The sequence below is a fragment of the Podospora pseudoanserina genome, chromosome 4 (assembly GCF_035222485.1).
Source record: "Podospora pseudoanserina strain CBS 124.78 chromosome 4, whole genome shotgun sequence".
NCBI classification, from domain to species: Eukaryota; Fungi; Ascomycota; class Sordariomycetes; order Sordariales; family Podosporaceae; genus Podospora; species Podospora pseudoanserina.
Genome location: NC_085923.1, coordinates 2,418,605 through 2,430,762, shown reverse-complemented (window position 1 = coordinate 2,430,762; position 12,158 = coordinate 2,418,605). Strand labels below are relative to the sequence as shown.

Sequence of the window (12,158 nt, the reverse complement as noted above, 5' to 3'; positions counted from 1 at the left end):
CGCATAACAAAAGGACCTCGAGAGTCGTGTGATGTCTGAAGATCTCTTGTCGGATTGGGATTGGGATTGGGATGTGTGTGATGCGAGTGTGCAGAGTATCGATAGGTAGAGCCCAGAGATGTGACGTGCCGGGATGCCGAACCCCGCCTCCAACACCACCTTGGGAGAAATATTGAGTGTTGGGCGAAGAACAAAAAGAAAATTGGATAGAATGTTGGTGGGTTTTCCTGTTGCCTGCTGTCTTATAGCTCGAGGTTACGCGGCAGGCTACGTAACGCAGACTTGTGTTTGCTGACACACATTTTCACATCTCACGGCCGTTGAAACACTGACACGCTTGGTGATCGAAATCTGCACCCAGGCCATCTGCACGGAAAGCTGCCGCCCTCGAATTGGCGTGGGGGATATGACTGAAACAGACATTCGGCAGTTTTGAATTTGATATCAATCAGAGTTGTGATCAAAACATGCATCTCCTCCGCATCATGCCAAGCTCGGACACTGGAGCTCTGATCGAGCTCTGAATAGCTTCAACCGCCAAGTCCCACCCTAAATGCGGGGTGGCCAAACGGCGTTGTGGCTGGCCGCTCCCGAAGGTGGGTGGTGGGTCCGATCTCCACAGCGGTTGACCCACGCGTTATGGCGTGCATTCCCAACTCACAAGTTGACAGACGCAGGGAAAGTCAAAGTTGGAAAAAACAAACAACTCAATCTCCTTCTTCCTACGATTTTTGGAAATTTTGGGCCACCCGCCGTCGAGTTTCGTCTTGACAACCTCAAGATGCTCATGAACGTCACCACTTCAGTTTAGGCGGCCTCAACGTCCTGTACCACCAAGCCAGTCCACCATGGTCGATTGAACGCCCGCCCGGAATGCTGCAACTGGCAGAGAGAGTCGGGCAGAGCCTGGACTCTTGATCCTGTCTCTCTCTCGGCGGGAGCGCTGTCTCGTCGATCGCCACGTGTTTCTGCTCCTTGGAACAATATCGTCAGCAGACCTCTCTCCATCTTCCTCTTCAGCAGGCGCGCGGCAATGCCGAGCAGCACTTGAGCAGCAGCACAGCATCCGGCAGGCGGGCGAGATCCACTGGTTTGGACAGCTTAACCTAGGACGGCTCTCTTGTTTATGCCCTAATCAGCAAAGCCAGCGCTCTAAACACACGATGGAAGCCCAGTGGTACTGTCTGGCCCCTGGACGCTGGAGATTGGAGGTTGGAGAGATTGCTGGGTCGGTACGGAGTAGCGGTTGCGGCAGAAAACACAAAAAAATGATAATGGAGGTGTGAGTGGTGTGTGGTGTTCTGCTTGCTCACCCACCGCACCCCAACCCCGTTGTTTTTGTGCCGCCCACCTTTTGTTTTCCTTGCGACATTTCGACCTTTGGCCCTTCCTATCGTTTGCCCTAGACAAGTCTCTTATCTCCTCTTTTACGCCATTTTGCTTCATTCGCTGCGCTGCGCAAGTTCGTCGCGTTTTTGCTGTCCAATTTTCCACGTAAGTTGGGCTGTCCGAACAGTTTGCGCCGCGAGAAAAGCTGAGAGCTGCTGCCCGCGCATGTGGTCTGCCGAGCGCATCGTGCAATTTTTGCTGCTTTCGCGTCGCATACACACAGTTGAAGCTCTCGCGGGATCGCGCTTCACTTGTGTATCCATACTGACTTTTTTGGAGCAGATAATCACAGGTTAATTCCACATTATCAGCCATGGCTCGTGAAGGAACCCGTTCGTCCACCGGCAACTCCAAGCCGCGTGTCTTTCAGACTGTCGACACCGCTCCTGCCGTGAAGAGGACCACCAAGCCCAAGGCTGCGAAGGGGGAGACCAAGGGCGCCAAACCCACCGGTGTAACCAAGAAGAAGGCCGCCCCCAAGAAGGAGACTGTTGCGAAGAAGGTATGTCGGCTGCGCCTCAGGTTGTGTGGAGGACATATCAGGCACAATCGGGCTAACTTTCTGACTTTCAGGCCAAGGCTGCTGTCAAGAAGGCCGCGCCCAAGAAGGCCGCCGAGAAGGCCGAGAAGACGGAGAAGGCCGACAAGCCCGAGAAGGCTGAGAAGGCTGAAAAGGCCGAGAAGGTTGAGAAGGTCGAGAAAGCTGAGAAGGTGAGACAACTCTCTCTCCTCCTGGCATAACCCAAGACACAACTAACCATATCTTCCTGATAGCCCAAGACAACAACCAAGAAGAAGGAGGCTGCTGCTGCCAAATAAACGGTAAACCGGCGTGTCCCATCTCTCTTCCTCTTCCCTGTGCAAAGCTACATCAACACACGGGGAACTCTTCAGTGCACATTCTTTGGATGTCAGGGTCTCTTATCTTTCCCGAGTATTTAATCCCCTTGGCTATATATATAGTAACTGGCTTTTCTCTGTGTCTAAGGAGCGTCTTGGTTATATATTTCGGTTCTTTTTCATCTGGTTTCTTATTTTGTAGTGTAAAGGAGCGTGGTTTGAAGAATAGGCAACAGAGCTGTCTTTGCTTTATCTTAAACTTGGGATCCTGTGCTGATGTTATGGTTGACAATTGTTCCTAGAGCTTGCTCATGTCAGATATTGACGATTATGAGAAGACCTCCATCGAGAAGCAGCCAGGTGGGGATTGAATCCATCACGATAGCTGAACTTGGCTTGGCCCAGGCTTCAGAGACGAGCTGTCATGGGAGCTATCTCGGCACAGACGAGATTATCACCCATCGAAAGAAGTATTTCGTCAAGATACAGACCCCCCCGGATCTACAACCGATGACAGCATTAGTTAACCTACCACCGCCCAATTTTCTCCTCAGTTAGTAGGCCTGGTCTATTTTCTATCGAGAAGTGTTTCTTTCCCTTGATAGGTAAAATGGTCAATCAGGAGCTCTGCACGAACGGCACTCTGTTGACCACATTCAAGCCATGTCTCGATAGGTAAGTTATACGAAGGAGATAAGCCTTGCGGCGTCTGGAACGTCATGGAATTTTCAAAAGGTTTGGTATGTGGCTTGAAGCATGTCTAATCATCACGTCAGTTGGAGTGTGGGGTGAAATAGGAGGCAAAAGCCATGGCTCGAGACTCGGAGAGGAATGAATGTGAATAACCTACCCCCAGAAAGCCAATAACCCGGTTGCTGGAAACCTAGTTTTGCGACATGTCACTGCGTCTGACCCAGTGTGCAGAGAGAGGTGAAATCACGGCGTTGATGATACTAAGAAGGATCATGGTATGCGGGGCACTTTCAGATGGGGTCTAGAGTTCGGGAAGGGCAGAGAGGTGATATGAGAGGGCTGAACAGAATTATGCCTACTTGCGTTACGGAGCGAGCTGTTGAGTGTTTTGTGGTAAACCCTCGAACCTGCGGAAAGTTTGAAAAGATGGGCCATCGATTATCTGACCTTTGTGGTGGAGGGCAAGCTCAAAAAGCAGCTGGTCAGCCCCCTCTGTTGATTTCTGCCCCTCCTCTCCATGTGAAAGTCGGATGGATGTGGCATGGAGCACGACAGAAATAAGCGGGCAGCGGACCGTGACAACCACATAAAATTGCTACCCTCCCCTCTTTTCTTTGCTTCTTCTCTGCCCTACCGTCTGACACTCGATCCGATCTCTTCTGGACGGGGGTCTGGAACAGGTTCGTGACATGGCAGCTGCAAGCTTTCCCCGCCTTGGTGTGGCTCGCGTGGTTTGCTGGGTAGGGTTGCAGGGCAGAATTGTGAGGTTGCAGTTCCTGTTTACCCATGATTATGTGATCGAACCTGTGAGAGAGATGGATGTCAACGTCGAAAATAGACACACTGCGTGGGATGTTGAACAGCGTGGACAAAAAGGACAAGCCACCTTCTCAGGCCGGTCAAGATGAGCCAGTCATGGAGAAGGCTCTTGATCGGGTGGAGTTGGAATTTGCCATACATTATACATATGCAAGGGAAGCACGACCTGCGCACCTATAGCATATCTCTTCTTGAGGCAGCGGAGGAGGTGTGATCCCGTGGGCATCCCGTGTCCATCCCTTCCGAAGGATCAGATCAGCCGGCAACATACAGACCGAGTCGCGGATAGTGTGCACCCAAGCGTTTAAAGATGTAGAAAACAGAAAGAACTTGGACCAATCCAATAACACGATAGCCGAGAGCATGACTCTTTTATTATCCAGATGAAGAAAGTTACACACACGTCTAGGTGGTAGACGACTCGAGGGTTGCTATCAGGGACGGCGAGCAGGTGCATGATGGTTACACAGGAGGCTCCGTGTGTGTGTGCGTGTGTGCGTGCGTGCTGCCGTCGACGCTGCTGCCCATTGCCTTGCCGGTGGGCGAGTGGGTGAGTGCATCGTGTTTGCTGTCGAGGGGAGCCTATCATGTTGGAGATAGTGAGACGTCATGTGGTGGTGATGCCGTTCCACCATGTCGCCCCTCCCCCATCCGACTCACTCGCGCCGGCCTCTAAAAGATAAAACGGCGGCCTTTCATCCTTGGGGAACCGGAGGTGTTGGGGGGAGAAGCTGGACATGTCAAGCCTCACATCATCACATGCTTTCTCGTGCCTGCGGCCTGCCTGGCGCCATCTCGTGCCAACCTAAAAAGAGGACCCCGGGGCGTCTCGTGTATACCGGTCGTGGCTTCCTTATCTTGGTCGCCAGCGTCACACATCGCCATCATTAAGGTTTCTTGTGTGGGGAGGCCCACCACAAAAAGCTACCATTGCTCTTTCCCCCTTCCTCCCACTCTCTGCTCTGCTCTGCTCTCGGTGTCCTCTGTCATCTGGAAACATCGGACAGCAGCCATGGAGCGCTCTGATTGCCTGATACCCAGATGGGACGAGAACAGAACTGAATTTGACAAGTTCGAGCTCAACTTCAAAGGATGGTGCTACCTTAGGCCCGACAAGGTTTACTCCGCCACGAAAATTCTCGCCGACTACTTCATAGATACAACCTGGACTCCGAGTGTCGGCTGGGAGATCACCGTTCAGGAACCCACCCCCGAGACCCCAATTTCGCCCCTGCCTGGTCGAGAAGGCCTGGCCTATGTGGCCCTCAACGTAAGTACCAAACCCCTCAAACTCTGTCGAGCAAAACGCAGACCTGATGTCCTGTCAGCTTCTCTTTACAACCACCGACGGCGGCTCCGAAAAGCTCGCAAGCGAGAGCAATTGCCGCTCATACTTCAACGAGCTATCGAAACAGCTTTTATGGCCCTGTCTTGATGCATCTCGCAACAAGATTCAGATTGACTTTGTGACGTGGAAGTTGGAACCCAGTTGGGGCTATTCCACTGCCTTCTCACGGTACTGGCTCAAGGGTTGGTCGCATAAGCCCACCCAGCAGCAGATGGAGCTCCCAGCTTACAACATCAGTTACGTTCTGCGCGATGTAAGCCGATCTTCTTATGCTCTATGCTAGTTCTGTATGCTATGCTGATATTCGATCCTCACCCCAGCTCACCAACCTCGAGGGCCTTCGTAAAGGGGATACTTGTCACGATTCTTGTCCCAAAGGGGCCGTGGTGGAGTGCACCAAGCACCTCTTGCGCCAGGCTCAGCAGGAGCTCGCCGAGGTCCGCAAAACTGCCAGCGGCGCATTGAGGCAGCCGTTTGGTGCAGAGGAAGAGGAGAACGTGGAGGCTCTGATTGAGGAGAGCATCCGTCATGCACTTGCCACCAACAACTCAATTAGAGCCATCCTCAACATTCTGAATCGGAATGTTGGCCTGGGCCGCAGCCGCTTTTTCTTCATGCGGATCCTCCGTCGAATCCTCAACCGGCCCAAGTACTTGAACATGGTCATAACCGACAAGACCTTCGGGAGCAAGAAAGAGTCCAGTAAGTCCGCCTCCAAAAGGAGCATGTGAAGCTGTACTGACTCGTATCACCCAGTGTCTGGTGATGTTAATTTCTTCGAATGCATAGCCAGGACTATGGCTGGCCACATTCGTTTGAGGAGTGCCGCTACTCGTCACAAACTCCGAGGCCATGTTCAAGAGGCCGTCTCGGGAACCCTCGAGGAAACACAACTTGTCGGCTACTTTGGCCTGGTGGCTGCGAAGGTCGGTCAGCAGGCTCATCATGATGCCGCTCTCGACAAAGTCGGCCAGCATTACTTTGACGCATTTTGGGATGTTGAAGCGGATATCGAGGCCCTTATTCAGATTCTGGACAATGAGTATGCCGCGAATGGCGAGAAAATGTTCAGAAAGAAGAGAAAGGCTGTCCCGGAGGGCACACCCAGGTGTCTGTTGGAAAAGGCTGCTCTGAATGAGAAGCTGGACAAGCTGGAGAACGACTCGGACTCGGAGCTGGAGATGGACGAGGAGTACGATGAGAAGTACTGATTTTGGGGTGGCGATCTCTGGTGACATGGAACGGAGTTTATTTACCGGGCTAGCTTTGCGTTGATATGCTGCCGAGCGGCCAAGGGGCAGCTTGAGGAAGCCTGGTGCTCGTGCTGAAGATATTGGGCGAGGTCATGTTGGTTGCTATTAATCTCAATTTAAGATGGGCGGCCACGCTGGCAATGTTGTTCGTTATTTGACAAGTAAGTTTGCAAATTCGAGACAGGTAACATTTTGTTTACTCATCAAGCTCACGCGAGATTACTGATTGTTTTTGGTGTACTATCATCTCAGTGATCTGGTGCCTGGAAGGTGTTTCCGCCACCGACCCTCTCCATGCAGATTAGCTTTCCTGTGCCGGTCTCCCTCACGTCTTGTGCCCCGAGGGTGTGTTTGTAGAGCTTGGCAGCTTCCTCGTCTCGGGTAAAGAGGAGTAAGCGTCTCAGGTGCTCGTCCCATTCGGAGACTATCTCGTCCAGACAGGACATCATGAATCTGGCCAGTCCTTTGCCTTGGTGGGAGGGGAGGACGTAGACGTCTGTGAGGTAGGCGAAGGTGAGTCGGTCGGTTATCAGGCGGCCGAAGCCTATTAGTTCTTTTTCTTCTATATAGATACAAATGGTGTCAGTTTGTGTAAGTCTCTTTTTTTCTTTCTTTTTTTATTATTTAAGTTTTACTTTTTTATAAAAAGAAAACTTGGGATTGTGAGGTGATTTTGGGGTACTACCATCATAGAGACCGAGGCAAAGTGAGTTTTGGACTAGAGTCTGGAGATGGGCGTGGGTGAGGGGTTTGGACCAGTAGATGAAGTCTGAGTTGAAGGCTGCGGAGAGGGCATCGAGGGAGATGAGGGTGGGATCGGTGGAGACTGTGCATGTGAGGCTCTTGCTGCTTGTGGTGCCGACAGTCTTTGTCCATGATTTGTGCTCAGTTGGTTGAGACATCTTGGAGGTCGGTGAAGCTGATGAGACTGGATGAACAATAAGATGGGATGAGTGGGGATGGCAAGTTCAGAGTGATGAGAGAGTCAACTGTTGAAATGAGATAAGACCAAAAGTCTTTGTTAGTTGAAATTCCAAAGCTTTTATAGTTGCAGATATCAAGCTGGAAGGAGTCATATATCCATCACGCCCTAACATTGACAAGGAAGGTGGGAGGGTAGCGAATCTACAAAGTATGGACCTGCATTCATGCATGATAAAGCCTTGGTTGTTCTAGAAGTATTCCACATTCCCGTTAACCCGCCGGGACGGGCCTTGGTGACTCACCCTGAACACCGGCATCGGGCCGGGGTCTTGGCAGGATTTGCCGGAGACAGTGAGGTTGATGAGGCTTGACTTGAGGTAAGTGGTAACTCTTGGGAAAATATCCACAATTTTCAAAATTAATTCCAGAACCACTTTGCTATTTGATTAAAGGACACATTATCTTTCAACTAAAAAAAAAAAAAAATATCAAAGCCCCAACCCCTCCACCTGCCCCAAAAACTCACTCCTCACCCCCCTCAGCAACCCCTCCACATCAACCCCATTCAGATACCTCTCACTAACCCCCGTGTTCACCCGCCTCTTCAGCAACTCCTTCAACTCCCACCTCCACTTCTGCACCTCCTGCTTCCCCACCGCCCTCGCCTGCTTCTCCTGCTGCTTCTTCCCGCTTCCCTTCCCCTTCCAGCTGCCCACCTTCTCAAACTCATCCTCGTCCAGCTCGATCCCCAGCTCCTCCGCCGCATTCTTCAGCCAGTCATCCTCCTTTGCGCCCTTCTCCTTGGCAATCGTCGTCTCGGTGATCTTCTTGGAGAGCGTCACGCGGGGTTTGAGGTGGGATACCAGCCGCCTGTCGATGTCAATGGTCTGGACGCCCAAGAGGTCCTTCTTGGGCTTGCCGCTGGAGGCAGCAGTGGAGGCGTGGACCTTGGTGATGAGGCGCTGGGTGGGGATGTCCTCCTTGGGGCCGCAGAGCATGATCGACACGCCGGATTGAGTCGCACGAGCGGTGCGACCGGAGCGATGGACGTAGTCGTCTGCGCTGCGGGGGACGTGGTAATGGATTACGAGGTCGACGTTGGGGATGTCGAGACCGCGGGCGGCGACGTCGGTTGCTACCAGGATGGGAGCCTGAACGGAGGAGCCGGGGTTGGCGTTCTTGGGTGGGTCGGCCTTGAACTTTTCGAGGGAGCGGAGACGGGCTTTTTGCTCCATGTCGGAGTGGAGAGAGATGGCGGGGAGACCGAGGTTTTGGAGGAAGGGGGTGAGGCGGCGGACGGTGTTGATCGCATTGGTGAAGACGAGGGCACGGCGGGTGGGTTGGAGGAGGAGGACGGCGTAGAGGTAGAGGTCCTTCTCGAGATCACCGCAGTGGATGAGACCTTCTTTCAGCTTGTCGGCCATCTGGGAGACGGGGTTCGCATCGATGAACTTGGGCTTGGCCTCCCGGAAGTTGAGCTTCTTGAGCAAGTGCTCGAGGGACTCAGCTTCTCCCATGAGGTTGTAGCGGGCCTTGCCGGCGAGCTTCTGCTGGAGGGCCTTGTTGAAGGTGGCAGAAAAGACCAGGGTCTGGCGGTTGTGTTTGGGCGTAGGCTCTTCGTCGGAATCCGAATCTTCCTCAGCCTCCTCACCGGGACGCGTCCGGTCCAAGGCCTTGATGATGTCCTCTGCTTCCTTAAACTGGCCATCCTTGAGCAGGCGGTCAGCCTCATCCACCACGAGGAAGTCGATCTGCCTGATCGAGTTCATTACGGCAATTTCTGTGCTGATGACCTCCCACAGACGACCAGGTGTTCCGATGATGATATCTGCCTTCTCCAACTGCCTCAGCTGCTTCTGAATAGCCAAACCACCAGTGACTGAGCAGATATAAGGCGACTCGGTAAGACCATCGCAAAGCTTCTTCAAATGATCCGAAATCTGATGAGCCAATTCTCTTGTTGGTGAAAGGATCATGGCGATTGGGTGTTTCTTCTCGTCCTCCTTTCCCTCTGCCTGCTTCGCAAGCCACTTTTCCACAATGGGAATCCCAAAGGCCAAGGTCTTGCCGGAACCCGTGGACGCTTTACCAATAACATCGTGACCGTTGATTATTTCTGGAATAGCGCGTGCCTGAATCGGTGTTGGCTTGCCGAATCTGAGGTTTCCAATCGCTGCTACCAGGTCAGGCGACAACTCAAGTGGCGCCCATTCGGATGTATCAACGTCTTCCTCTGGTTCGATATCAGGTAAGGTGTCGAGGCTGGTGAACAGATTCGACTCCAATTCGGGATCTTCCGTAGGTTGTGGCGCTGGTTTCTTTTGCTTCTTGGCGTCTTTCTTTCCATCTTTCTTTGCCTCCTTTGGCTCCTTCTTTTGGTCCTTGGCGTCCTTCTTGGTCTTGGGTTCCTTCTTTTGGTCACCGGCCTTGGTCTCTACTGGAGTTGACTCCTCCTCAGGTGTGTCGTCAAAGCCTTCGAATTCATCTTCATTGTCCTCCATTTTTTGGTCCTCAGCCTTCTTGTCATCCTTCTTCTTGCCAGCTTTGCCTTTAGGCACAGCAGCCACCTAAATGAGCGTGAGTAAGACTTCTTATGAGCCTCAAGATGAACCAGGCCATTGAAACTCACAAATTTGACAACATCGCCCTCTCTGACGACATCAACACCCTGGATTTCTTCCAGGCCGTAAAACCCTTCGGCGTCATCAAACATCTCAGGAACTTCAACAGTCTGCCATGGCAACTCATCGACGGGGACAAAGTGTTTCTCCGTATTTTGCGTCTTTTGGCGTTTTGGGCCGCCTTTTGATTGCGAGCGCTTGGCCTGCGCCTGCTCGCCGGAGTGCTTTCTCTTCTTGTCGAACGCCATTGTATGAGACTGGCAGAATCGGTAGCGCGGGAGTCAGGCAAAGTTGAGAGAGGGCCTCGATAAAGGTTGGAGCTGCTGTGCGATGTTTTGCTTACATCAACAGAATAAGACCGCCTTGATGATATGTGAGCGACCGTAACGTACCTATCGATGTGTTTTGAGATGTGATGCCGAAGGTGAAGTAAATATCCCTGCGAGAAAAGTGAAAAATCGATGATGGGAAACTTACAATTGGCGGACCCACTTTTTAGGAAGTTCAGTTCAGCTACCGAACAGAAGGATGGCTCTCAGCCCGGCAGCGCAAAATGGTCCTCAGTGGAGAGCATTGCATTCTCATCCCAACTCCTGGAAGATTCACTTATGAGATCTTTCAGTCTCGACATGAGCATTTATATGCCGTGGCTGACAACTTGCAACTGTCATGCTAGAACCCTAACCCTTATATTACCTCACCGCCTGCCGGAAACAGCTAGCTAGAATTTCAGTTACACAACTACCTGCCCCGCGATGCACTGAATTTGGCATCAAAAAAGTTCAAGCTTCATGTAAGCCTGCATTAAACACTCACATCCCAACCGGCTACTTCGTGAGGTCCCAAATCGAATCTCACTCGACTCTCCAATTCTTCTCACAAGATATTTTTATTCTGGATCTATCTCCAATTTCCTGGATTCTATTACCTTACTTAAACTAAAACTCACCTTCGGTGACACACACATTGCGGGGTTCATATTTCTGCCAGAATGGGAAAATCGTCAAAAGACAAGCGCGACGCCTATTACCGGCTCGCCAAAGAACAAGGCTGGCGCGCCAGAAGTGCTTTCAAGCTCCTCCAGTTGGATGAGGGTATGTTCAACGACTTGGTACCCAAACTCATAACTAACTTGTGTCTCAGAATTCAACCTCTTCGAAAATGTCACCAGAGTTGTAGACCTGTGTGCTGCCCCGGGCAGTTGGTCTCAAGTTCTCTCCAGAGTCCTGATCAAAAATGAAAAATTCGGCCGCTGTGCCTGGGAAGACCGTGAAGCCCAGTTCCGTCAGAGGATGCTCAACTTAATCCCATCAGCGTCCTCCCAAGAGGACAGCCAGCAAGAAACGAAGCAAGACGTTGAAATGGCCAACACACAAGATGAAACCACCGCCAGGCCAGACGTCAAGATCGTCTCCATCGATCTCCAGCCCATCAGCCCCCTCCCGGGCGTCATCACCCTCCGAGCCGACATCACCCACCCCGCCACCGTCCCCCTTCTCCTCAAAGCGCTGGACCCATCTTACGACCCCGAAACATCCACCAACCAACAAGCCCAACACCCAGTCGACCTCGTCATCAGCGACGGTGCTCCTGATGTCACCGGTCTACACGACCTCGACATCTACGTTCAATCCCAGCTCCTCTTCGCCGCCCTCAACCTCGCCCTCTGCGTGTTGAAACCAGGCGGAAAGTTTGTCGCCAAAATTTTCCGGGGCCGCAACGTGGACCTCCTCTACGCCCAGCTCAAGGTCTTCTTCGAGAAAGTCCACGTGGCCAAGCCAAGGTCTTCCCGTGCGAGCAGTGTGGAAGCGTTCATCGTCTGCATCAACTTTCAGCCGCCAGAGGGTTTCAAGGCCAGCCTGGAGGAGCCCTTGGGCGTGGGTAGCCGGCTGGCTGAGTTGCAAGAGCAACAGCAAGACCCCATCTCGCAGTCTGAGCCATCAAAAGCGGGTGATGATGGTATCACTGAGGTTATCCTCGAGGACCTTTCCGGAAGCGATAACAAGAACAGATGGATAGCCCCTTTCATCGCCTGCGGTGACCTTTCGGCTTTCGATTCTGATGCCTCTTATAAGCTCGCAGCCGGTCACGTTTCTCTGCCTCCTGTGCAACCACCTACTGCGCCGCCTTACAAACGGGCTATTGAGTTGAGGAGGCAGAATGGAGGTGCCTATGGGAAGCCGGTAGTTGCCAAATAGACAGCCACAAAAGCATCACATGCCAAGACCAACTCATGAGCTTCGAATGACTTGTCCTGCCTATTATTTTACT

General features: G+C 52.3%; 6 protein-coding genes across 6 annotated transcripts; 4 read left to right on the top strand and 2 right to left on the bottom strand.

Moving 5' to 3' along the window:
- Positions 1–1,702: 1,702 nt before the first annotated feature.
- QC764_407860 (uncharacterized protein) lies at positions 1,703–2,415 on the top strand (the record flags this gene model as incomplete). The annotated part of the gene is made up of 3 exons (XM_062947074.1): positions 1,703–1,891; positions 1,963–2,100; positions 2,164–2,415. The coding sequence occupies 3 exons, from the start codon at positions 1,703–1,705 to the stop codon at positions 2,206–2,208; spliced, it is 372 nt and encodes a 123-aa protein (XP_062800613.1). The 3' UTR covers positions 2,209–2,415.
- Positions 2,416–3,611: 1,196 nt separating this feature from the next.
- Positions 3,612–3,830, top strand: QC764_407870 (uncharacterized protein; the record flags this gene model as incomplete). Its single annotated transcript, XM_062947075.1, has 1 exon — positions 3,612–3,830. One exon carries the CDS (start codon positions 3,612–3,614, stop codon positions 3,828–3,830), a length of 219 nt encoding a protein of 72 aa, XP_062800612.1.
- Positions 3,831–4,411: 581 nt separating this feature from the next.
- Positions 4,412–7,351, top strand: QC764_407880 (uncharacterized protein). Its single transcript, XM_062947076.1, has 5 exons — positions 4,412–5,011; positions 5,070–5,342; positions 5,410–5,791; positions 5,846–6,503; positions 6,595–7,351. The coding sequence occupies exons 1-4, from the start codon at positions 4,754–4,756 to the stop codon at positions 6,298–6,300; spliced, it is 1,368 nt and encodes a 455-aa protein (XP_062800611.1). The 5' UTR covers positions 4,412–4,753; the 3' UTR covers positions 6,301–6,503; positions 6,595–7,351.
- QC764_407890 (uncharacterized protein) lies at positions 6,160–7,475 on the bottom strand. The gene is made up of 2 exons (XM_062947077.1): positions 7,028–7,475; positions 6,160–6,904 (listed from the first exon to the last, which is right to left on the bottom strand). The coding sequence occupies exons 1-2, from the start codon at positions 7,242–7,244 to the stop codon at positions 6,591–6,593; spliced, it is 531 nt and encodes a 176-aa protein (XP_062800610.1). The 5' UTR covers positions 7,245–7,475; the 3' UTR covers positions 6,160–6,590.
- Positions 7,476–7,754: 279 nt separating this feature from the next.
- Positions 7,755–10,483, bottom strand: MAK5 (ATP-dependent RNA helicase; the record flags this gene model as incomplete). Its single annotated transcript, XM_062947078.1, has 2 exons — positions 9,896–10,483; positions 7,755–9,833 (listed from the first exon to the last, which is right to left on the bottom strand). The coding sequence occupies exons 1-2, from the start codon at positions 10,133–10,135 to the stop codon at positions 7,755–7,757; spliced, it is 2,319 nt and encodes a 772-aa protein (XP_062800609.1). The 5' UTR covers positions 10,136–10,483.
- Positions 10,041–12,112, top strand: TRM7 (tRNA (uridine-2'-O-)-methyltransferase trm7). Its single transcript, XM_062947079.1, has 2 exons — positions 10,041–10,981; positions 11,031–12,112. The coding sequence occupies exons 1-2, from the start codon at positions 10,879–10,881 to the stop codon at positions 12,083–12,085; spliced, it is 1,158 nt and encodes a 385-aa protein (XP_062800608.1). The 5' UTR covers positions 10,041–10,878; the 3' UTR covers positions 12,086–12,112.
- The last annotated feature ends 46 nt before the right edge of the window (positions 12,113–12,158 follow it).

What these genes read in the sequence shown, in the direction of transcription:
- QC764_407880 (XM_062947076.1), top strand. Translation starts at nt 4,754, where the DNA reads ATGGAGCGCTCTGATTGCCTGATACCCAGATGGGACGAGAACAGAACT. An exon ending in TCAGTTACGTTCTGCGCGAT is followed by an intron (nt 5,343 to 5,409) that starts GTAAGCCGATCT and finishes TCCTCACCCCAG; the next exon opens with CTCACCAACCTCGAGGGCCT. An exon ending in CGGGAGCAAGAAAGAGTCCA is followed by an intron (nt 5,792 to 5,845) that starts GTAAGTCCGCCT and finishes CGTATCACCCAG; the next exon opens with TGTCTGGTGATGTTAATTTC.
- QC764_407890 (XM_062947077.1), bottom strand. Translation starts at nt 7,244, where the DNA reads ATGTCTCAACCAACTGAGCACAAATCATGGACAAAGACTGTCGGCACC. An exon ending in TTGCCTCGGTCTCTATGATG is followed by an intron (nt 6,905 to 7,027) that starts GTAGTACCCCAA and finishes GTATCTATATAG; the next exon opens with AAGAAAAAGAACTAATAGGC.
- TRM7 (XM_062947079.1), top strand. Translation starts at nt 10,879, where the DNA reads ATGGGAAAATCGTCAAAAGACAAGCGCGACGCCTATTACCGGCTCGCC. An exon ending in GCTCCTCCAGTTGGATGAGG is followed by an intron (nt 10,982 to 11,030) that starts GTATGTTCAACG and finishes CTTGTGTCTCAG; the next exon opens with AATTCAACCTCTTCGAAAAT.